This window comes from Hemicordylus capensis, chromosome 3 (assembly GCF_027244095.1).
Source record: "Hemicordylus capensis ecotype Gifberg chromosome 3, rHemCap1.1.pri, whole genome shotgun sequence".
Classification (NCBI taxonomy): Eukaryota; Metazoa; Chordata; class Lepidosauria; order Squamata; family Cordylidae; genus Hemicordylus; species Hemicordylus capensis.
Window position 1 is genome coordinate 65,942,011 of NC_069659.1, and position 24,984 is coordinate 65,966,994.

At 44.1% G+C, this 24,984-nt stretch overlaps 1 protein-coding gene across 2 annotated transcripts; it reads left to right on the plus strand.

Annotated features, from left to right (window-relative positions):
• On the plus strand, positions 1 to 24,763 carry LOC128349007 (uncharacterized). 2 transcript variants are annotated; one of them, XM_053304857.1, is made up of 4 exons: positions 1 to 122; positions 10,712 to 10,852; positions 21,107 to 21,376; positions 22,374 to 24,763. In XM_053304857.1, exons 1-4 carry the CDS (start codon positions 62 to 64, stop codon positions 22,505 to 22,507), a joined length of 606 nt encoding a protein of 201 aa, XP_053160832.1. In that variant the 5' UTR covers positions 1 to 61; the 3' UTR covers positions 22,508 to 24,763. The 2 variants fall into 2 exon arrangements, 1 of the variants encoding a protein (XP_053160832.1); XR_008318486.1 differs by lacking the exons at positions 1 to 122; positions 10,712 to 10,852 and adding an exon at positions 10,859 to 11,011.
• The last annotated feature ends 221 nt before the right edge of the window (positions 24,764 to 24,984 follow it).

Consider the following 24,984-nt stretch of genomic DNA (forward strand, 5'->3'; position numbering starts at 1 on the left):
GGAACACAGCCTCTCTCTTGCCTGAAACACTTGTCTTTAGTTAAGAAATCCAGGCTTGAATATGTATTTGGGCAGCATTTTGCTAATGCATTTCCTGATGATTTTCTCCATCTCTCTGAAAGGTAAGTTAGCAACAACTTCACTTCCCAATTGTCAAGGTGGCATAATAAATACTAAGGCATTAGAAGCATTTGAAGTAAGGCAATTTTGTGTGTGTTTCCTAACAAGCTGAAGAACAGTCTGTGTACACCAGAGCTGCTCAATTTAGGCCCTCCTGCAGATATTAGTCTACAACTCCCATAATCCCTGGCTATTGGCCACTGTGACTGGGGATTATGGGAGTTGTAGTCCAAAAACAGCTGGGGGGGGCCTACATTGAGCAGACCTAGTGTAGACTATATTTTAATCTAAGTAGGATTTAAAAGTATTTGAATGTGGGAAATGAATTTTGCAATGCAGTAGCTTTCTCAGATAGCTGGCTTTACTATGGGTTTACTGCTAGGCTTTATTGTGTGTTTGAATTTGTTGGGGGGGGAACCTGACACAAAAAGTGGATTTTGTTTACCCTGGAGATAAATCAGGCTAGGCTGTAGTACACAATGAAAAATCCAAATCATATGTGAAGTGTTCCCCAGTATCTTGCACAGACTTCGGTGTGAATCCGGCTGATGTGCAAATGCACATCAAAATGAAGGGACATATTAAGCATTACATTAAGCATCTATTTAACACTTATATGCTTGTTTATGTTCTTAATTAAATGGCCACCAGATTTGGGTCCCATGATTGGGTCTGTAGTGTGGGGAGATGGGTCTTTAACCCTTTGCCCTGTTACACGCCCAGGCAGGGCCCTCTGCAACTGCTGTTTGCCTTACAAAAGGAGCTCCTACTGATGCACTGCATTTTTCGTTGGTGCATATACGTTAAAATGCTTTCCATTTACCGCTAGATAGATTGTAAACCTAAATGTTATGGGTTCAATTCATCTTGCTTTCTCAGCTCTGAAATCCACACTCTTGAACGATGGGCTTCTGCAGGTCTTTAGGGTTAAATATACACCTACAAAGTATGTGAATAGAAATCCAAACACAACACATTGTAAAGTAATAGTAAAGTGTGCCGTCAAGTCGATTTCGACTTTCTTTGAAGGAATACAGGAGGGGTTTACCATTGCCGTCTCCCACGCAGCATGAGATGATACCTTTCAGCATCTTCCTATATCGCTGCTGCCCAATATAGGTGTTTCCATAGTCTGGGAAACATACCAGCGGGGATTCAAACCGGCAACCTTCTGCTTGTTAGTCAAGCATTTCCCTGCTGCACCACTTAAGGCAATGCCACCTCACTGAGCTAATATTAAGGTACCCAGTGTTAATACTGGCCCAATCTGGGGTGAGGGGAGGGGAGCTTTCCCCTTGCCCAGGAGTAACTCTAAACAATATTTCTGGGAGGAGCAATGGGATAGCAAAGAATGGCATTGGGGAACACAGAATTTGCTGTACATTAAATACTTACAGAGGTAAGGTAATTAATGTAATTAAGGTAACTATTGAATCACCTACCTAACTGGTTGCACTTACTGCTGCACTTGTTCTGGGGCAGAGGAGAGAGAGTGATTGAGGCTTCTTTAAACCATGGAGGCCTTTTAAAATAATTAAAGATTCAAGCTACAGGTCTGTAATATACTACGACAGTATTGTCTGACACCTTGCTGAGAACTTGCAGTCTGGTGGATGGAGAAGCAAAAGGGGGAGTGAGAAATATTTGGGGGTGGGGATGCACCCACTACCCTTTGCCACCCCTTGGCATCAGCCATGCCCTTGCCTCACCTCCAAATGCCCAAGTTTTGAATTACATGAGGATAAGCCACAATCTTGTGCCTAGCTAGGCTGCTTAAATCCCATTGAAAGTAATTGGGCTGAACCAGTATAAATCTGTGCAGATGCTAGCCCTGTACCTTAAGGGACCCATTTAGTTATTGGCAAGTGTGATGAAGCTCCTTTCCCTTTATACCCCTGCACCGGTGGACAAGGGAATGGCCCTGGGTTGTGATCCCCATTTACACCTAATATTTAAATTCAGTAACCACAATCCAGCAGAGAGTTAAGTGTAATGAATTCCACAGGTTTCTGTGGGGTGTAAATGCACACAGAATACTGCCAGTAAGCATTGCTGGATTAAATCCAAAAATACCTGTGGCTTGTATGGTTCACAGAGGACACTTTGTGTTTAATATGAGGCTTTTAGATGTTAGAAAAATTCTTCAGGCTGTACCAAATTTTTATATTTGGTAATTGCGTTCTTTTAAGCATTCACAACCTCGATTTCCCTTTGCAAATAAAATAAAATAACTGCAGTCTTTTACAATGTTGTTCAGGTTCCATGGTTGGAAAAAGTCATCCATGTCACGTGCAGGAATAGTGGAGCTATAAGCTTTAATTGGTACAGTAGATGAATCAACTAAACTTTGTCTTGCTTCATTACTGGAAGACAATTTTAATTGGGGAAAGCAAAGTCAATGGTAAACTTGCTTATCTTTGTAGTTTCTTGGTTCTGATGTGTGAGAGTTATAGAGAATGAAAAAGAAAGTATTAAAGATGGCCTTTCTTTCTATCAATGAATGTAGCTTTTGATTATTTAATAGTTAACTTACCTCACTCAGCCTTCAGTTTCTAAAAAGAGGTGCCTATGTTTAGGTTTAGTAAAATGCAGTTGTATTTAAATACAATTGATTAATCACATGACCAATTAGCATAATGGCAGATGACCAAAGGAAATTATTTAAATAGTTTATAGCCTTAATTTACTGTATATCCATCTGGCTTCTGACCATAACTATAATAATAGCTCATAATAACTTGCAAGTATTTCCCTCTCCGAATAGATTTTGCTTTGGTACACTTATTAAAAGCAAACTAGAGATGTTAAATGTGTCTTTGCATGTCAATTTATTTAAAAAGGAAACAGTAGCCATGGAATCCTGACCTAGATTGGTACCATCCTTGGCTCAGGGTGGGTTGGTTAACCCTTTCCTTGTGTGCCAGGGTCCTAACATAAATCAACCTCTCCTCCCCAAAGTAATCACCTTCAAAAATCTACAAATAACTGTATATTGTACTTGAGGCCCATCACTGATGTCAAAAGGAGTACTCTGGAATAAGTGATTTTAGATTTGCAGCTGTTGCCCAAGCATATCAATTGTTTTTTTAAAAAGAACGAGAATACATTACAAGTAAATATTATTATTTTAAAGTTTGTCAAAAGAAAACAAGAGAAATGCAAGTACTAAACTATACATTTGAACCAGTAGCCTAAAGTATCAGCTGAATCAATGATATGTTTAATTTTTATTAGTGTTTATTGTTCAGTCAACTATTTTATTGTATTTTATTTAAATCTTTGATATGAGCCACCTTTGGCATTTTTTGTAAATGTGATAAAAGTGTTTTTCTACAAAAACACTACTACATAACCATGAAAAGTGAAAAAACCTAGACACCAAAGCATTAAAGAGGATTCCTGGATTACAGTGCAACAGAAAACAATAGGTCAGCACGAAGAGAAAAGCATTTGGTATTATCAAGTGTTTGAGGAGCAGTGTTTGAAGAACATTGTATGTCTGTGTAGGACAGGACTGGGTAAAGATAAAGGTAAAATGTGCCATCAAGTTAATTTTGACTCCTGGCGCCAGCTAGCAAAGAACACATCCCCTTTGGCGGAATTCTTGGGAATCTTAATATGGCTTGTCAATTTGTCCAGAATAAAGTGAATGCATATTCTTCTATACTAGCACTGGTCTGGACAGTAGGTTGTGAAAAGTTGACCTTTCCAATAACCCACTCAAGTCCTTTAATTACAGGGGCCCCCATATCCATTACATTGTTTCTGGCCCCTTTAGAAGGCTATGGGGGACATGATACAGCTCAGTTGGGAAGAGGCAGGGTGGAGACTGGATATTCTATTAAGGTTCCCCTATATATTATCCCATAATTTGAACACTGGACCTATTTCTACCTTGATTGCTGTTAGAAGATGAATATGAGAGGTTTCTAGAAAGATGCCCAGCAGCATTGCAGCAGCGTCCAAGGACTGTTCTGTAATATTGTTTACAGCATATAGCAATAAGTAATATATAGCACTGAACAATGTAGTACTAAAGACTTCCCTCCAGAAAATACTGATATAACTGAACAAATGGACACATGTGGATAGGGTTTGGAGGTTCATCCCAACCCCTCCATTAATTACTTAAAGTAATTAGTGACGGGGTAAGGCTCATCTGTTTAAGGCTCTGAATGACCTTGCATCCCAGTGCAAACAGATTTCATAAGATTAGTGTAAAAGCATTTGTCCCTTGGTCGACATTGCTATTTCTTATTCCATGTCAGCCTCTCAACAGGACTGTAGTATTTCAGAAGAACCACATATTGAAATTCCACATCAATTTATATAATATTGGAACAATTCTGCCAATATTCTGGTAGGGCTGAAACAAACCGCTTCAACATTGATTTATTTTGTAGTTCTTTAAAAAAAAATAAAAAAATCTGGTGTGCTGCCTTTCTGACACAGTTGGCATTCCAGACAATATAATAAAATTTTATGAAAACATCAGTATAATAAAAATATGAAACAGAATAAAGTCAGGAAATGTGCCATTCACCATAAAGTACAATAAGTGCGCCACATAAAAGAACTGCGTCAGCATTCTGGTTTTGCCCACCATGATTTGTTTATTGTAGCAGAACATTTCTCTGCCTTTATGCACTGATATGTGGCACCCAGGATGGTTCACAAAAGACCACAATGGTCTCAAGGTGATAATAAAAGCAGGAAGAAACAAAAGTACCATAAAACAAAAACAGCGGAGGAAAAACACACTATCCAGTGCACTAGAAATACCAGCTCTGATTGAAGTGACCTGGATATTCCTCCTGCCCCAAAATATTCTTTACAATGTTAAGCCATTAAAATCTCCAGATTTGCTTTCAGTTGTGATCTGGAGATTGTTGCTGATACCTAGAGATTCCAGGCTAGTACTGGAGGGATGGCCACCGTATCAGCACAGAAGCATTTCAGGGGGCCAGAAACACTTTTATTTCCACAGCTGATCCCAATATGCCCTGGGAGTTTTTCACACCCAGCTTGTAGTTCACATCTCCTCCAAAATGGAGTGGGGGTGTTCACATATCAGCGAAATGTACCCTGAAGTCCCTGTGAGCTATCGGGAAGTTCTTCACAACACGATTCAAGTTTTCTTAATTGTGTGTTAGAGTGTAGCCCGATTTATATCCAGGGTAAAAAAATCCACTCTCTGCGTCCTTTTGGGGGGGGGCAATTTCAAACTCACAGAAAAGCTTCTCAGTAAACCCACAGTAAAACCTGCTGTCTGGGAAAGCTCCTGGTGGACAAGCAGGCCTGTTTTAAATGTATGGGGTGTAGTCATACAGGGTACAGAATGTCCTGTGGTTAGGGTTGTGTTTCATAGATATTTAAATCTCAACCCCAATCCTATCCCAGTGGGCATCACAATCCAGAGATACACATTAATACATAATACGCAATGGGGCTTCTTATTCACCCTCCACCCTTTGCCCCTGTGCCAGTGCATCACAAAGCTGTTCTAAAACTTCCCTCATCTGTAGAAAAAATCTGGCAGTATATTACATGGTGCGCCATTCTGCACGTTGAGGGGGAAGGGAGTTCATCTCAGAAACTCGATCAAACATCCTGCCATGCACGCTCAACCTAGCGCATGCTCTTTGGATTTAGTTCATCATGTGCAAAATATTTAGGGTCAGATAAACTGTTTAGGGTCAGAGCAACTGCTTATGGTCAGCATAGAAGAAGCTTTAACTGAAAGTAGATAGACTAATTCACATAAATGCTCTCAGGGTTGGACTGCTATTCAGTCAGGAGGGAAGGGAGGTGTGGACAAAAGCTCCACCTCATGAGGTCCCAGCAGGCTACATTAGAGCAGCACCACATTGATAGTTTCCTAATGTTCCACTGTATACTGGGATGGCTGCTTATTTGAAAGTGCCTATTTAAAGCATAAAGCCTTTCTATTAACAATGCTTTAATGTTTGAGCATGTAGGATTGCACATTGTAATTTATTTATGTTAGCCAACATGATGCGCATCAGTAGTTCAGTGTAAGAAGTGCTGTGAGTCCACAGGGAGCCCCAAGCATCTGTGGCGATGGCTCGTTGCGCAGCCGAGCAGGTGTGGAGGAGGAGTGAGAGTAATTTTTGCTCCTCTTCTCTCCCTCCAAAAGCCCTTTCCACTTGCAGGAATATGTTCCTGAAGACTGTGCAACCCTCAGGAACATATTCCTGCAAGTGGAAATGGTGTTTGGAGGGGAAAGGAGCAAATATTGCTTCTCTCTCTCCTTCCATGCCTGCTTCGCTGCACAATGAGTATCACCACAGGGATGCTGGAGACTCCAAGTGGACCTGCAGCTCTTCTTAAGCCAACGTACTGCTGCACAGCACGTCAGCCATCCTCTCATAAACACATCGGACCTGACTAAGCCCCACTGAAATGACTCAACTATGCAAGTTAGCTGTGACTAACCGAAGTCTTATTCATTTCAATTCTAACTTTTTCAGAATACAATCAATTCTGTGGAATTTTGGCTGCAATCCTATGCTTACTTATCTGAGCATAAGCTCCACTGAACAGCATTATTTATTATTACATTACATTTATATCCCGCTCTTCCTCCAAGGAGCCCAGAGCAGTGTACTACATACTTAAGTTTCTCCTCACAACACCCCTGTGAAGTAGGTTAGGCTGAGAGAGAAGTGACTGGCCCAGAGTCACCCAGCTAGTATTATGGCTGAATGGGGATTTGAATTTGGGTCTCCCCGGTCCTAGTCCAGCACTCTAACCACTATACCACGCTGGCTCCATGAAATTTACTTCCTGGTGCACATAGTGGAATTGGGCCACACATTCTATTTAACAGAACTTATTTATTTAGATTTCAAAACAATGTTTCGTATGGTGTGCCACTGAGTGTAGGGTTGCCAAACTTAAGCTTCAGAATTTTGGTTTCTGGGCAAGGGCACAGCCCAAGAGAGTCAAGGCATGGAGACCTTGGAGATGGGGCAAAGACCAGGAGTAAAGGGTCAGAACTCCCAGGAAATGCTGTTTCCCTACCTAAATGTTTTATTTTATATTTTCCAATATAACACAAATCAAAAGCAAAATAGACAAGACAGTTTTTAACAACTATATAATAAATAGTTTCAGTTTGACAGAAATACCTCAGTAGACATCCCATACTTGTAAACAATGATTTTATAAATATTGAAAGCATTAAATACAAAGTTTGACTTTTAGTACTATTAACATATTACAATTGAGAGGAGAGCTGGTCTTGTGGTAGCAAGCATGACTTGTCCCCTTAGCTAAGCAGGGTCTGCCCTGGTTGCATATGAATGGGAGTCTAGAAGTGTGAGCACTGTAAGATATTCCCCTTAGGGGATGGAGCCGCTCTGGGAAGAGCAGAAGGTTTCAAGTTCCCTCCCTGGCTTCTTCAAGATAGGACAGAGAGAGATTCCTGCCTGCAACCTTGGAGAAGCCACTGCCAATCTGTGAAGACAATACTGAGCTAGATAGACCAATGATCTGACTCAGTATATGGCAGCTTCCTATGTAATATAAATTTTACTTTTAATCTGTCCACATTATGCATGATTTTATAGACCTCTATCATATCTCCCCTTAGTTGTCTTTTTTCTAAACTAAAAAGCCTCAGGTGTTTCAGTCTTGCCTCGTAAGGAAGGTGCTCTAGGCACCTGATAATCTTGGTTGCCCTCTTCTGTACCTTCTCCAGTTTTATAATGTCCTTTCTGAGGTATGGTGACCAGAACTATATGCAGTATTCTAAATGTGGCCGCTCCATAGTTTTGTATGAGGGCCTTATAATATAAGCAGTTTTATTTTCAACCCCCTTCCTAATGATTCCAAGCATGGAATTGGCCTTTTTCACAGCTGCCACACACTGAGTTGACACTTTCAATATGCTGTCCACCATGACCCCAAGATCTCTCTCCTGGTCAGTCACTGAAAGCTCCGACCCCATCAGCATATACATGCAGTTGGGTTTTTTGGTTTTTTTTGCCCCAATATGCATCCCTTTACACTGGCTAACATTGAATTGCATTTGCCATTTTATTGCCAACTCCCTCAGTTTGGAGAGATACTTTTGGAGCTCGCCGCAATCTGTTTTGGATTTAACTACCTTAAATTGTTAAATGTCATCTGCAAATTTGGCCACCCTACTGTCTACCCCAACTTCTAGTTGAATAAATTCAAAAACACTGGTTCCAGTACAGATCCCTGGGGGACCCCACTTCTTACTTCCCTCCATTTAGAAAACTGTCAGTTTATACCTACCTTCTCTTTCCTGACCTTCAACCAGTTACCAATCCACAGATGTACTTGTCCCCTTATCCCATGACTGCTAGGTTTACTCAAGAGCCTTTGATGAGGAACTTTGTCGAAAGCTTTTTGAAACTAGGTTTACTATGTCAACTGGATCACCACCACACACCTATTGACATAACTTTAATTGAGAAGATATCCACATACTTTAATTGAGAATATAATTTATCCTGAATTACCAAATCTCATATTCTCTCATATTTATTTGAATTGAAGAAATAACGCCCCCCCTCCAAATATGGATTTTTAAATCTATACTTCAGTCACACAAAACTTTGCAGCAGCAACCAAAAGCCCTATTCCTTTCTCAAAACAGAAATAGACGTATTTAATACGACCTTTACCAGATCTCACATACTGTCTTGAACATATTACAAAAAGCAGGGGTGGGGGTGGTGGGGAATATACACATGGATATGTCCACCAGATATGAAAAATGCCTCAGTGCTACCACAATCTCTCCAATGATCTGTTGAGTATGGTGAATTAATATGAGACAAGCTTATTGATGTCAAATACCAGTGCACTAATATTTGAAAGTTAGCTCTCTATTATCTCTCTGTTATTAAGAAAAGTTAAGTTGTGCCATCGAGTCGATGTCGACTCCCGGTGACCACAGAGTGCTGTGGTTATCTTTGGTAGAATACAGGAGGGGTTTACCATTGCCGTCTCCCACGCAGCATGAGATGATGCCTTTCAGCATCTTCCTCTATTGCTGCTGCCCAATATAGGTGTTTCCCATAATCTGGAAAACATACCAGTGGGGTTTGAACCAGCAACCTCTTGCTTCCTAGGCAAGTTACTTCCCTGCTGTGACATTAGGTGGCTGCCTGTTATTAAGAGGAGGAGGTCAAAAGGCCAAACAGATATTTGAATAGTTATTATCTTGGGTGTCACATCTACAATTTCCAGCCTATATTGTCTTATAACAATGGTTTTTAAAATTTCTATTTAGAGTCTCTTAAATATATATCATATTTTAAATATATAGAATATAATGTGAATCTTTGGAGAGAACTCAAAATCCATACACCAGTTATGTAAGTAGAACAATTATGGGAATGGGTAACTTAAATTTTCCCATGCATAAGCACACTTTGCGCTCTCTCTCTCACATACACCATCTGGCTGCTGGTGGTAGTGATGGCTCCCTTGCCTGTACTTTCCTCTTGGGATTGTGCCATGCATGGATTGCCCAGCCAGAGTGAAGTGAACCTGGCAGGCTTTGGCATAGTGGACCCTGGGCAAGTGTGCTGCCTCAGGCCAGGCACTGGGCTGCTATGCTAACAGCCTGGGCAGCCCCTGAAGGAATGCCATTGGATGCCACCCCAGCCAGCACTACAGATCAGAACTAGAACGCTGGGGCTTGAATACCAGCTCCAGTCATGAGCTGCTTTTATGTTGAAAAAGCTGCTGTATCAAAAATTTCTGTTGACTCCTTTCGATTATACAAAAATAGAAGTGGAAAAGTTCTGACAGCAGAGTTTGGGTTGAGCAGAGTGGTCCCCCCCCACAGGATTGATGATGATGATGGAAATGCATTGGGTAGAATAAATCTATCTTGTGCACTTTAGAGGTTCTCCTCTCTTTTTCTGAACTCCTTTGTAGGTGCCCTCCTTATTTCAGGAGCTAACTCTCTCCCATACACCAAACGTTAACAGTGTCTCAGGAGCAACAGTTTGTAAATGATAAACATGGAGATTCATGTACGGTTAAACTAATCTACTTTATTCAGAAGTACATGACGATAGAAATGACCCATAACTAACTGCCGACTACATGGTGAGAGAGAGAGAGAGAGAGAGAGAGAGAGAGAGAGAGAGAGAGAAGCATTCTGGGAAGAAAAAGGAGGAGGAAGTCACTCCCAGGAAAATCCTGAGTACACTCTATCAACAGAGGGGTCATAGAGGGAAAGATACGAAAGAGAAGACCCAACTGACTATCTCTACTCCCAATGCCCCTAATGGTCATTAGGGTTACTGGTGCAAAAGGTCAATGCCTTTTCCAACACTGGGTGTGTGTGTGTGTGTGTGTGTGTGTGTGTGCTCTCTTTCCCTACACTACTTTGGATTACAGCCTGTGTATTCATACTTGTGTGTTAATAGCTTGGGAAATATCAACAGAGAGCCTTTGCATCACTGGAAAGTGGGATGAGTTATAAGGGGCAAAATGAGGAATGTTAACCACCAAGAGAACCAGGTAGTTCTACCATTGAAATCCCATAGAATAATCTGAACAAGTTTGTGTAATTTTTCAGTTGCAGGTGATGTGGCTTCCTCTGAAGTGGATTATCAAGTTTTGGGCCAGCCAGGTTTTCTATCTATTCCCCCAAAAGAAGTTACACCAGATGACATAAAATGGCAGAAAAGTGTAATTCGCCTTGCACGATTCTACAATGGTAATTTATCAGTGCCAGACAAAGAGAAACATGATATATTCAAGAATGGAACCCTGAAAATAAATAAATTGAAGAAAGGGGATGAGGGCCAGTACACAGTAGAAGGATACATAGAAGGAACGAGAGTGTTTGAACATACAATTACTTTGTATCTTGAAGGTAAGTCTTCATCTCCCCATGGTCTACATACACTGCTTGTGGGAGCCATCTGGGTGGCCATTCTCAGAAACATGATTCTGGACTCACTGGACCTTTGATCTGACCTAACTGGGCTCTTCTTATACTCAAAATGCATATTCAAATAATTGTTGTTATCAATGGATATTTTGAGCACGTACTATTATTATAATCCATCACAATTCTTTAAGCTTGTTCCCACAACCATAAACTGGATAGGACAATCACCCATTTAAACAGCTGGGTAGAGGTGGTGGGTAAGATGGTGCCATCCCACCTTGTGCGAAATTCCCACACAATCATTTCCCCCTCCTCCTACCTAGGTTTTTTCTCGTATACAATAAACAACGCTTGCGAGAGCCAGCCTACTGTCTTTTATAATATAAATTGCACTAAAAGAAAACCCAAATTATATCAAGATGGGAATAGGGGTGTGCGAGCCGGCTCAATTCAAACTGCGGTTTAAATACAACCAGCCTGGTTCAGGCGGTCCAAGTTCGAACCGGACTGGTCCCAAGTTCTAAGAACCATCTTGTGGGCCAGTTCGGGGGTATATTTGTAAAGTGGAATTTGGCAATGCTTCCCCTTTACAAGTAAAGGGGGCATTCTCTATCCTAGAGGCCAGGGGGAAGGGGGCGAGAGGCAAGAGAAAGGGTACTCTGTACCTTTAAGAGGCTGCTGTGGAGGCATCGGAGGCAGCAGAGAGGCATCGGATGCGGTGGTGGAGAACTTCCAAGCCCCCCGCTGACCTCCTGAATGACAGTCCGGGCTGGCTGAGGTCTGGATCATGAGCACAATGCATGTGCTGAGGCCATTTGCATCACCATGCAATTTCTGTGGTCACACAAATAGCCACGCATGCATGGAGATAATGCATAAGGCTTAGGCTATCATTTGGGAGGTCAGCAGGGGGCTTGGAGGAGCTTCTGCCTCTGCCCTCACCGCATCCAATGTCTCTCTGCCACCTCCATAGCAGCCTCCTAAAGGTATAGATTACCCTTTCTCTCACCTCTCGCCCCCAACCTTTAGGATAAGGAATGCCATTTTACTTGTAAAGAGGAATCCTTGCCAGATTCTCTTTTACAAGTATACCCCTGAACTGGCCTGTGAACCAGTTTGGTCTAGTTAGATGGCTGAACCAGACCCGGTAGGCTGAACCTGAGACTGAACTGGCCAAACAGCCAACTTGCACATTTCTAGATTATATCACCTAATTTATATTATATCACCTAGTGAAGAGGTGAACACAGAGGTGATTGATTATGGTGTTGCTTATTTCTTAAAGTGAACTTCTTTAAGAGTTCATAAAATTTAGTGCCAGCATGGGTCTTGGTTATTTTAGCACCCTAGCTTGTTACTGTACGGCACAATAGATCAGCCAGAAGACGGACTGGCACTTCTATGGCAGCTGATGCCAAGACCCTGTAGCCCTGTTCTGGGGTAGCCAACCTGAGATTCTCTAGCCGTTGTTAAACTATAACTCCCATGATCCCCAGCCACACATTGTAGTCCTACAACAGCTGGAGAGCCTCAGGTTGGCTACCACTGCCTTAGTTACATGTTGTGTCCAACATGTACAGATCTGTATGCACATACAATTATTTACACACAATGTTCAGTGCACATACAGTCGTTCACTTCCTACCTGTACATTGCATTTGAGAGGCCCTGTACCCGGGTTGGTCCACTTCTAAAATGAACACATGTACAGTCATTCAGACAAAATGTGTGTAGACATTTGTATGCATGTACAAGATAATATCTGAACAGGGCTCGTGTTAGTTCAAGTACGGGTACTTGACAGTTTGTGAGTGAGTGGGGATGATCCTAAGCTACATACTTTTCAAGAGATTGCCATGTTCCTTGCATTGTTTTTCAAAGTAACATAGGAAGCTGCCATATACTGTGTCAGACCATTGGTCTCTCTAGCTAAGTATTGTCTACACAGACTGGCAGCGGCTTCTCCAAGGTTGCAGGCAGGAGTCTCTCTAAGCCCTGTCTGGAGATGCCAGGGAGGGAGGGATGCCAAGGAGGGAACTTGGAACCTTCTGCATGCAAGCATACAGATGCTCTTCCCAGAGTGGCCCCATTCCCTAAGGGGAACATCACAGTCTCCCATTCAAATGGAAAGCATGGTGAATCTTGCTTAGCAAAGGGGGGAATTCATGCTTGCTGCCACAAAACCAGCTTGGGGATGGGACATCGCTCAGTGGGAGGGCATCTGCTACGGATGCAGAAGGTCTTAGCTAGGTTCAATCCTTGGCCTCCTCAGGCAGGGCTGGGAAAGCTGCTGCCAGTCAGTGTAGACCAGGGAGTCTCAACGCTGGGTCCCCAGATGTTATTGAACTTCAGTTCCCAAAACCCCCAGCCAAAGGCCACTGGGCCACTGGGCCTGGGAATTATGGGAGGTGAAGTCCAATAACATCTGAGGACCCAATGTTGTGAATCCCTGGTGTAGACAATACTGAGCTGGGTGGGCCAATGGTCTGACCTGGTTCCTATGTTCCTAAGGCTTCAGGGAGCTGCTGTCTTTACCCTTCCCTTTGCCTGGCCTTTCACCTGCCCTCCATTTCTTCTCATCCAGCCAATTATTAAATGTTACAGACTTTTTTTTTTTTTTTAAGGCTGCGACACTTTCTTCCCAGTACATGCATATAGGATCTGAGGCTTCACACTATGGATATTCATTGGAGAGTAAATCTCATTTAACTCAGAGGGGCATGAATAGGATTGGGCTGCAAATAGTAATACCCTTTAACTGGATCAGCATGACCTTTCTTCTGGAAAATGAACAGTATATTTTCCCAGATCAACACCTGGATTTGGCAGAGCAATTAAGGTTTCTGCTGCTGTTGTCTCAGTCTCTTTCTGAGTCATGCTTCTGCATGCAGCGTGACCTTGCTTTCCTTTCTGCCTACCTCTCTGCTGTGTGTTTTCCACCTCAGAAAATGTGTTACAGCCTTGTTAGGCTGTTATCTCTGGCTAGATCTCTGCTCTAATGCAGCCATTTAACTGTACTTTGTTTCCAGATGACTGTTACCTACACCTTTGGTCCAGATTAATGGTCCTTTAATTTTCCACCCGTTGTCTGGTAGCCTGTCTTGTAGGATTTTGGTACAGCGAAGTGGAAGGATGGAATTCTAGTTTTTGGAGCTGTGTGTCTTCTCCCTGGCTGCAGAACATCCCTGAAGACAGATTCCCCCCCCCCAATATATTTTCTCTGTTGCTAAAGCAATAAATATGCACCAGTTATTCGTTTGTTACACAGGGCCCACCGTCTTCTCTTAAGAAAGTGCTTTGGTTGTAGGCAAATGACATTTTCTCCCCAAAAATTTATATCTGGAGAAATGTGACTCTGCCCACAACTAGTATCTTCTTTGTTCTTACTGTTCGGAGTGGTGTTGCAAAAGTGTCATGGACACCTCTTGGACAATGCTTGTGACATCACTATTGGTAAGAGATATCACTCCTTTCTCATACCCTCACCATTTGACTTCTGAGGGCTTGTTTCATTTCTATGAATCAGCACTGTCCCATGCAAGAGTTCTTATCAAGCCAGACATCAAGACGACCTCCTCCTGTTGCAAAAATGCCCTGCAAGGTCAGGAATCTTTTACTCTCCTTCTTGTATTATATTTAGGTCTTGGCTGTGCAGTTCTGCTGGAGTACAGCCCTGATTTCTCTCCCCACCACCCCCACTGCTCTAAAGTGGCAAAGACTACTCTCAGGGGCGTAACTACAATTAGTCCGCCGCCAAGGACTGCTGGAAAGCTCACGGCAGGTTTTCTAAATCAAAGGACAGGAGCGTGCACAAGAGAGACGCCCCGCCCAAGCCCAGGGAGAAGCGCGGAAGGCGGCTTCCTCTTGGGCGGGTGAGGGGGGCGGCCATGCGAGGTGAGAGCGTGGCTGGCTGGCTGGGTCCCCCTTGAAGCCCCGGGGCTGGTGGCAGTGTGCAGTTGTTGCTGCTGCATCTCTTGCCCGGTTTCTGTTCTGGCTAGTGGTCTGGGGAAAGGGATGCCATGCGCGCGTGCTCAAGCACTCACCCAGCTCTCCTTGTTCTTGGGCATGTCGGGGAGAAAGGTGAGGCGTGAACTCGGGCATTACTTGCTGCGAGGAAGTCGGAGAGGGCTGCTGAGCGAGTCCAGGCTAACGGACGCCTTTGACAACACCATTTCCCCTCTCAGGCGCTGATGGCCAGAGATCCAGGGCGGCAGCAAGCAGAGCGTCTTTCGTTGATATGGGAGGAGTGGGAGGAAAATGGACTCCTGTTTCCCCCACTTTTATACTGATTTTTAGTGTACCTGAAGCCCCCAACATTCAGACCTGAGACCTCTACGAGTTCAGTCCTATGCCTCTCTACTCACAGGCTGCGATCCTGTGGACACTTGCCTGGGAGTAAACCCCACTGAGCACGGTGGGACTTACTTCTAAGTGATTGCACATGCATAGGTTTGAACTGCAAATGTTGGATCTTCTATGCAGGGGGAGATAATTGTGATTCAAACAGCAATCGGTATCAATACGCCATCACAAATCTGTTGTATTAGTTGGTTCTGCTTTCGTGTTATCTATACCTTGCAGCTAGTTGGGATAATTAGCAGAGACATCCGGCCAGAGAGAGGAAGGAGAGGTAAGCGGTGACGGCGGGTGGGTAGGTGGGGGCCCATTTAAGAATCTTGTCTCAGGGCCCACTCCAACCTAGTTAAGCCCCTGACTACTCTCCCATCCATCTATTTCATTTTGGTGGTGATGGCCTATCTCCAGGGCTGGTTCCAGTTTTGATGGGGCCCTCTGCAAAGTGATCTTTGGTGGACCCCCTTCTATGTCAGTGGGCCCTGACAGGATTTCTAGGTATCAGCAGCAGCTCTGGGCAGCAGCAGCTCCTCTCGGTGCTATGGGCAGGTACGGATGAGCTTACTAGGTGGCAATAGCAACAATGATGCTCTCAGGGGCCACTGTTTTAACGCCTTCAGAATGCAATGGACATAGCAGGGCTCTGCAGCAGTGCTACTTGGGAGACACTGGAGCGGAATTAAAAGTAAACTGCCCAGAGATGGACGTTTGGAGCGATATACACAACTTTGAAATACAAATTAGATAGATAGATAGATAGATAGATAGATAGAAAGATAGATAGAGTTTGAAAGGGGGAAAGCAATGCAGGTATCATCAGTGTAAGAGGCCTGGCATTTGCCCACGAGTCGATATCAATACAAAATATACAATTCAACAAATCTTTAATATACAAGATGTAATGTCAATGACTGTGAGCGAACTGAATCCACAAATCTATCTTCTTATGAATACAAAGTGTATAAATCCCCAATAGAGTGCTCTAGTTCACGTCAGTCCACAACAGTGACTTGGTGGTCTTCATTTTTATTTGGCACTTTTTTCAAGTGGACAAACACTGAAATGATAAAAATTATACTTTCTTGTAGAGGGACTGTTTAAGATTCTAGCAGAATGCTCACGAATTATTTATAATTTATTTATTTATAATTTATTATCAATTTCTTGTATACCATCTCCTCCAAGGACTCTAGGCAATGAACAATTTTTTATTTTATTTTATTTTATTTTATTTTACATATTTGTATACCACCCAAAACATAAGTCTCTGGGTGATTTACAATAAAACAAAAAAACAAATAAAAAGGTTAAAACATTACAATTTAAAATTTAAAAGTTTAAAACTATTAAAAATCAAACAATTAAAACAGTATCTAATTAAAAGCCTGGGTGGACAAATGTCTCTTGACTGGCTTTTTTAAAGTTGTAAGAGAGGAGAAGGATCTTATTTAAGCAGGAAGCGTGTTCCAAAGCCTCAGGGCAGCAATCAAAAAGGCCTGTCCCTGAGTAGCCACCAGACGAGCTGCAGTGGTAACTGCAAACAAACCTCTCCTGATGATATCAATGTGCGGTGTAATTCATAGCAAAGACTATGTTCTCTCAAATACCCAGGGCTCAAGCTGTTTAGGGCGTTAGAGGTCACTAGCTTAACCCACGCAGAGCTAGTACTCGATTGATCTCCTCACCTCCTGCCACAGACCCCCTCACGTCAGAGATCTCTCTACCCTCACCTGAGCTGCACACCTGCTCCTCCTCCTCCATCCCTTTGCTCCATCCTGCTCACCCCTCTTGGTCATGGCTGCAGCGTTGTGGCAAGCTATTAACCAAGCTGTAGCCCCCTATTCCCAGAGACCTCCCCATCCTCACCTGAGCCCCGCTCCTGCTCCTGCCTACAGCAGCAGCAACGGTTGACCAGGCCCTTCCTCAATGCTGCCACCGCCATGGCCACTCATTCCCCTTAGGCCACTGACAGGTCCGGGCCCTGTCTGCCTGCCTCCGCCAATGGCCTTGGTAGCCCCAAACAGCAGCAGTGCTTGACTGGGCCGTTCCTTGCTGCCGCCACCATGGACACTCATTCCCCTCAGGCTACTGACAGGCTTGGGCCTGTCCGTTGCCCTTCCTTCTTTCTCTCGTCCCCTCCCTTCTCTCTCTCTCTCCCCACCCTCTCTCTCTCCCTTCCTGGGTTAACAGATCTTGTTCATCTTTGTTTCCTCATCTAATCCACACAATGGCAGCCTCCTTCTCCTGAAGGGGATCTTTCCTCCCTTACCACCCTTCTCTTCGCATATCCCTGCCCATTATATATAGAGGGGAGGAGTGGGAGATTCCTCTCCTCTACAATCAAGAACATCTTCCATCCAATAACAGTTGCATTCCAACTGACCTTAACCATCACAGGCTCCTCCTCCATATCTTCATATGGAATCCCCACTGCCCAATCACCATGATGCTTCTGCTCTCACAGGCTCCTCCCCCCTATCTGCATATGGAATCTCCACTGACCAATCACCATGGTGCCACAGGCTTTTTCTCCTTATCTGCATACAGTGCTTCTGCTTGAGAACTCTCATGAGAGCTGCCACTCATGGGATTAGCCACAGGTATGCCTTAAAGAATTACATATATAGATAACCAAGACCTTGTATTTTGCCCAGAAACCTATAGGCAACCGGTGTAGATCTTTTAAGATAGTAGTGATATGGTCTCTCCGAGATGACCCCAAGACCAAACTGGTTGCCGCATTCTGGACCAACTGCAGGTTCCGGACTACGTACAAAGGCAACTCCACACAGAGCGTATTGCAGTAATCAAGTCTGGAGGCTGACCAGCAGAAGCACTACTGTTCTGAGGTCATTTATCTCAAGAAACAGATGCAGCTGGTGTATCAGCCAAAGCTGATAAAAGGCACCTCTGGCCACTGCCTCAACCTGGGACACCAGGGAGAGGTTTGTGTTCAGAAGCACCCCCAGACTGCGTACCTGTTCCTTCTGGGGAAATGTGATCCCATCCAGAACTGGCAGATCAAAATAATCTCCTGAGTTCCAACCCCGCACAATAAGTACCTCTGTCTTTTCTGGATTCAGTCTCAGTTTGTTATTTCTCATCCAGCCCATCACCACCTCCAGGCAGGCATTTAGGGAGATTATGCCTTCTGCTGATGATGTTGACATGGAGAAATAGATTTGGGTGTCATCAGCATACTGATAACACCCTGCACCAAATCTCCTGATGATCTCTCCCAGCGGTTTCATGTAGATGTTAAACAACATTGGAGACAATACGGAGCCCTGAGAGACACCATACAAAAGTTCAGACTTTAAAGAATAACAGTCCCCAAGGGACGCTATCTGGAATCTGCCTGAGAGATAAGAGTGGAACCACTGCAAAGCAGTGTGTCTCACCCTAATCCCCTCAGACGCTCCAGAAGGATACTATGGTCAATAGTATCGTAAGCTGCTAAGAGGTCCAAGAGGACCAACAGAGTCTCACTTCCTCTGTCAATTCCCAATTGGAGATCATCTATCAGGCTGACCAAGGCAGTCTCCACCCCATAGCCCACCCGAAGGACAGTCTGAAACAGGTCTGGATAATCAGTTTCATCCAAGACTGTCTGGAGATGGGAGGCCACCACCCTGTCAGTTACCTTGCCCAACCACAGAAGCTTGGAGACAGGCCTATAGTTGCTTAACTTCAGTATTCCTTCAGGGCTTCTTCAGAAGAGGTCTAATACTTGCCTCCTTAAGGCAAAAAGGCACACTGCCCTCCCTCAGAGAGAGGGGGTTATTGTTAACTCTCCCTCCATTCTGTTAAGCCTCCACCTGCCCTCCATCAGAGAGAGAGAGAGAGAGAGAGTTATTGTTATAACAATAATTTTTAAAAAATCAAATGGCAAAAGCCTGGCGAAAAGGGTAGGTCTTGAGAAGGGCCTTGAAAGCCACTAAGGAGGGGGCTGAACAAATCGGGGGAGGGGGCAGGGTTTTCTCTCTCTCTCTCTCTCTCTCTCTCTCTCTCTCTCTCTCTCTCTAGTATTAAACTAACAAACATATGCTTGTCAACCAAACTGGCTGTGTTAAATTCAATTAACAACAATCTACTCAATATATAATAGTACTTCTTACAAATAATTACAGAAATTGCGACTATTTAAATACTTTGATCAAGAACGTTCTGTATCTCATGCTCCACTACAGAGATATAATTTGTTGAACCATCTATCTAACTGTACTTCCTAATTCAGACTGTAATTTTCCTCAGTAGTTCAGCAGTTGCTACTGTTTAAGCATTTTGATCAAGGAAGTTCTATGTCTCATGCTCTCCTACAAATGCAAGGGTACCCCGGGGGTGCCACATGCTTATGCCAGGCCTGACTACTTTCAGTGCAATCCAAAGCATGTTTACTCAGAAGAAAATCCGACTGAGGTTAGCGAAACCGAGTCTCATCCCTAGAAACTGGGTTTAGGTTTCCAGCCTTAACTTAATGCAAATAATAAAAATCTAGTGGGTTTTTTGGTTGTTTTTTTAAAAAAATCTTCTGGAAAGGTTGAGTGGATTTGTTATCGTAAAGCCAAGAACAATCTTTGTAGCATTTCAAGCATTCTAAGGGATGCAGTTCTTTTCTCTAGATTAATGAGACCAGCAAAGGAAAGAGGAAGCCTACTATATTTTGAAAATGGAGGAATTAAAGAGCCAATTATTTGGGTAATTGAACAAAAGATTGCTACAATTTAGTTTGAAAAGAAATGCTCCACTACAGAACTACAATGAGGAGGAGGTTATTCCAACCACTAGATTATAAAAGCCTACATATGAATGTTTGCAGAATGTGTTTCTTTGTTATTGGCCTTTTGAGATTGCATCATACGCCAGAGTAAATACTTGCTTCGTTCTCTCTCCTTTTTGCTTGCAGCAAGGCAAGCAGACAAGGAGGCAAGAATGTACTTTTCTCCCTTGCATTGCTGAGTGCTCCATGTTTCATTTGGCATCATCTGTATTAATTAGCTTACATTTTGGTAAACTGAGTCTCACATAAAACGTTGATCTTTTAATAAAAGTTAACTTACTTTTATCTTTTCATGATAGCAGAGATGTCATTAGGGAGCAGGGCAGCCTATTGGGCACAGGCCTACAATGAATTGCTCAGAGTCCTGCATATCATCAACCACTTCCCTCCTCCATGACCTCTTCCAGAAAGGAAGGGCAGAAGTGGAGGCACTGGCACAGAACATGGGCGAGAGCTTCTAGCCTCAGCTAGGGTTCTTCTGCTTCCATCTTCATATGTGCTGTATTATAATATTAGAGGCTTTAAAAACATATTTATTTATTTATTTTTATATTACATTTTATATCCCACTCTTCCTCCAAGGAGCCCAGAGTGGTGTACTACATACTTAGGTTTCTCCTCACAACAACCCTGTGAGGTAGGTTAGGCTGAGAGAGAAGTGACTGGCCCAAAGTCACCCAGCTAGTATCATAGCTGAATGGGGATTTGAACTCGGGTCTCCCCCGTCCTAGTCCAGCACTCTAGCCACTACACCATGCTGGCTCAATCAAGAATAATTATTGGGGGAGGGGTTATATGATTAAGTTAAGATTAATTTTGAAAAGAGGGGCTGTGGCCCCAGACCCCAGATCTTTTAAGCACCTAGCAGTGTCCCCGCAAGATAGACTGTTTTAACCAGAGGAATTCTCAGAGGCCTTCTCCTTCTCTTGTTTCCTCTCTTTTAGAACCGTTCCGCACACCACCACAGCTCTTTGAGGATTGCTCCAATTTTACACTCACCTGTGAGGTGAAATACAACTCAAGCCCAAAGCCCAACTTGAAGTTGTTTGAAAAGAATAAAGAACAACAATATTCGTATCCTGGACCGGTCTATTTCAATGGGATGTGGAAAGTGCAAGTGGCAATCAGACCAAAATTCAAATCTGGGAAATTCAGATGTGAGGCAAGTACCAACAGCAGCAAGGAAGAAACGGAGAAGGAAATCAACTGTTCAGGTACACATCCACATGCTAAAACACCCCTTAATGATAGAAGAGAAAGGGCACGCTCTTCAAACCTCAACTGCTGTCATTATGCCCATTTCAATGAGATGTCACTAGGTCTGTGGCTTCAGCTTAGATATAAGTGGTTTTATGTTCTCAGTCAGATGTGCAGATCTGTGCTTGGTGCAGCATTTTTTAAAAAAGTAGCTAGGGAGCTGAACAAATACCAAATGGGTGCTTTAGTTGCAGGAGCATCAGCAGAGGCACGTGCAGGTAAGTGACACAAGCCGTCTAGCTCTTCATACCTTCAATCAAAAGTCAGGAGGCTCTTGTTTTACTTTGTGGTTTTCAGTTGCTGGTGAAGTGAGGAAAGGGGATCTAGGAGCAATCCGCTGACCCAATTGGTCCTGCATAAGGGGACATCATATTATCTGTCCCATTCGCTTTGCAAAACAACAAGAACAACTCCACACCTCTAGTGTGGCACAGCCAGGGTGGAGATATAATGGGGTGGGTGGGTTCAAAGAACCCAAACTGCCTAGCTCTTGGGAGCTGCCTGGTCCGCCCCTCGTCCCTTCCCCCAAGCTCCAGCCAGCTTCATTTCCAGCCGGTTTTGTTGTTGGCTGGGTGTTTTCTTCTATCTCTCCCCAAGAAAAAGAAGAAAACACCCAGCCAACAACAAAGCTGGCTGGGGAATGAACTCCAGAGGGCTGGCCATGCCCCCTGCGTGTGATGTCATATGTGGGGGTGTGGCTGGTGTGCATGAGGGGCCACTGTGGAGAGGGGTGAACACTCTCCTCTAGTTACGTTCCTGAGCACAGTTGAACTGAACAGTGGCTAAGAGGGTTGCTGATGGCTGTTGTAGCACCATGACTGGAGCCAGCTCCTGGGAAAGGCACCAAGAGACAGACAGTTCCCTTGTACCACTTCTTGGAAGCGTTATGCCAGAGCATATGAACTGCTGCCTCTCTTATGCAGAACCTCCTAAACAGATATCATTTTGTTCCAGGCACTGAAAAAAAAGAACAACCATTGGAGGAAGAGAGTCAGCTTGAGTTGGGCTCTGACGGGGGAGTTGCCTCTGCCCTGCTCCCTCCAGGGGTATTACCATCCCTACTGCTGCTGCTGCTGCTGCTACTATAAAAATCAGGCTGCGCCAGGGGCTGGGGGAAGGAAGAGAGTCAGCCTGCGTGAGGCTCTGACTGTGTTTGCCTCTGCCCCACCCCCTCCAGGTGTATTATCATTGCTCCTGCTACTGCTGCTGCTGCTATAAAAACCAGGCTGCGCTGGTGGGTGCAGGCCTCTTGGCTCTCATCCTTGTGGCTCTCAGCCTTGGGGTCAATGGCCTGGGGCCTCAGAAGACCTCTCCCTTTCCATCACAGAGGACAAAGCTGAGAGAGACTAACCTCACCCAGCTCATCAAAGAGAGCTGTATGACTGAACAAGTCTTGGGCCTGATTTTTTTTTTTTAAATGGTTGGTTGGGTGTGGTTGGTTGGGTGTCTGGGAGAGCAGAGGAGTGGGGATGGTCCGGGCATAGGAGTGGGCAGCGATATCACAGGTAGCGAGCAGAGGGAGGTATGGCAGTGGGAGTTGGGCAGGCCATTTTAGGGGGGAAAGATCCAGGCAACTGAGGCCTGTTCCTTTTTCCAGCTCTTCTCCCAACCCTGCAGCCCCAGGGAGCTCTGAGAATACTCCCTCGTGGGTGAAGGTGTTGCTGTTGAATGCTAGGTAGGTAAATGCGAAAACATCCCTCATCCACAATTTGATTGTGGATGAGCATGTTGACCTGGTATGTGTGACAGAGACCTGGTTGGATGAGCTGGGTGGGGTTGGTCTCACTCAGCTTTGCCCTCCAGGTTTCCTGATCCTGCAGCAGCCCTGCCTGGAGGGTTAGGGAGGAGGTATTGTGGTCATCTATTGTGAGATATTTCCCATTTCTAGGTGCCCTGTTTGCCCTTGAAGGTGGACCTCTGGGATAGGCTGGGGATTCTGCTGGTGTACCAACCAACCCACTGCACATCAGTCTCTCTACCTGAGCTGGCAGGAGTGGTCTCAGAGGTGACTTTGGTTTTCCCCAAGCTTATCCTTCTGGACTGCCTCTCGAGTGTAGGAATTGGAGGTGCTGCTTTGGAGTGGCTTTGGTTCTTTCTTGGGGGTGGGAAGGGTCCAGAAGCTGGGGCTTGGGGACTACTGTTTGGCTCTGTGGGGTCCTCTGTAGCCTGTGAGGTCCTGCAGGATTTGGTTTTGTCCCCCATGCTGTTTAACATCTATATGAAACTGCTGGGGGAGGTTGTCTGGGGATTTGGACTGAGTTGTCAGCAATATGCAGATGACACTCAGCTCTATTTCTCCTTGTCACCTGATCCTAGGGAGGCAGTTGATGTCCTGAATCAGAGTTGGAGGCTGTGATGGGTTGGATGTGGGCTAATAAATTGATATTGAATCCGGAGAAGACAGGGGTACTGTTGGTCAGAAAGAGAGCCAATCAGGTTGAGGAGATTCTACTGGTTCTGGATAGGGTTTCATTCCCCTTGAAAGAGGAAGTATGCCGCTTAGGGGTATTGCTAGACCCGGTTCTGCTTTTGGAAGCTCAGGTGGAGGTGGTGGCCAGGGGTGCCTTTGCAAGTCTTTGGCTAGTGCGCTAGCTGCGTCCCTTTCTCGAGAAGGCAGATCTCGCCACAATTACCCACGCCTTAGTCACATCACAGCTGGATTACTGTAACACACTGTACGTGGGGCTGCCTTGAAGACTATTCAGAAACTGCAGCTAGTGCAAAATGCGGCAGCTAGGATTTTATCTGGAGCTGCCTGCTGGGATCACATCACACCCATTTTGAAAGAGCTGCACTGGCTGCCAATTTGTTTTTGGGTCCAGTTCAAGGTGCTCTTTTTGACCTTTAAAGCCCTTAACGGTTTGGGCCCTGGATACCTGAGGGACCGCCTGATCCCAAGGGTTGCTGTCTGATTGATAAGGTCATCTGGTGGGGTTCTGCTCCAGGTGCCAACAATGAGGGAGGCTTGGCTGTTGTGCATGTGGGACAGGGCCTTCTCAGTTGTTGCTCCCAGACTCTGGAATGCTTTTCCTTTGGCCATCTGCTCCTCAGTTTCAATCACAGTTTTTAGAAAGTGTGTGAAATCTTGGCTTTTTACCCAGGCTTTTATATGATTTTCTGTTGCTGCTGCTTTGTATCTTTTATGGTTATATTGTGCTTGTTTTAAAATCTTTTAATCATATCTGTATTTTTTATATTCTAACTAATATTTTAACTGTGTAATATTTGTAATCTTGGGTTTTTTTGTGTGTGAACTGCCTTGAGATTGTTTTAATGAAATGCAGTATAGAAATTTAAAAACAAACAAACAAACAAACAAACAAATAAATAAATAAATAAATGTGGCTTTTAGCCCTTTGCATGCATTCAAAGACATGGATGGGGTGGGCACTGCTGGCTCCAGGTGTTGGAAGGCCCTGCTAAGTGGGGCCCCATCCCTCATTGGACCTTCCACTTCCATAGTGTCATTGCTGCTGGCTGCTGCTATTGCTACTCCTTATCTCCATTGCCTGCTCACTTACCAGGGGGCTTTTCAAATGGTAATGTATACAACTTCATCACAAAA

What these genes read in the sequence shown, in the direction of transcription:
- LOC128349007 (XM_053304857.1), top strand. Translation starts at nt 62, where the DNA reads ATGTATTTGGGCAGCATTTTGCTAATGCATTTCCTGATGATTTTCTCC. An exon ending in TTTCTCCATCTCTCTGAAAG is followed by an intron (nt 123 to 10,711) that starts GTAAGTTAGCAA and finishes GTAATTTTTCAG; the next exon opens with TTGCAGGTGATGTGGCTTCC. An exon ending in CCTTGCACGATTCTACAATG is followed by an intron (nt 10,853 to 21,106) that starts GTAATTTATCAG and finishes CCTCTCTTTTAG; the next exon opens with AACCGTTCCGCACACCACCA.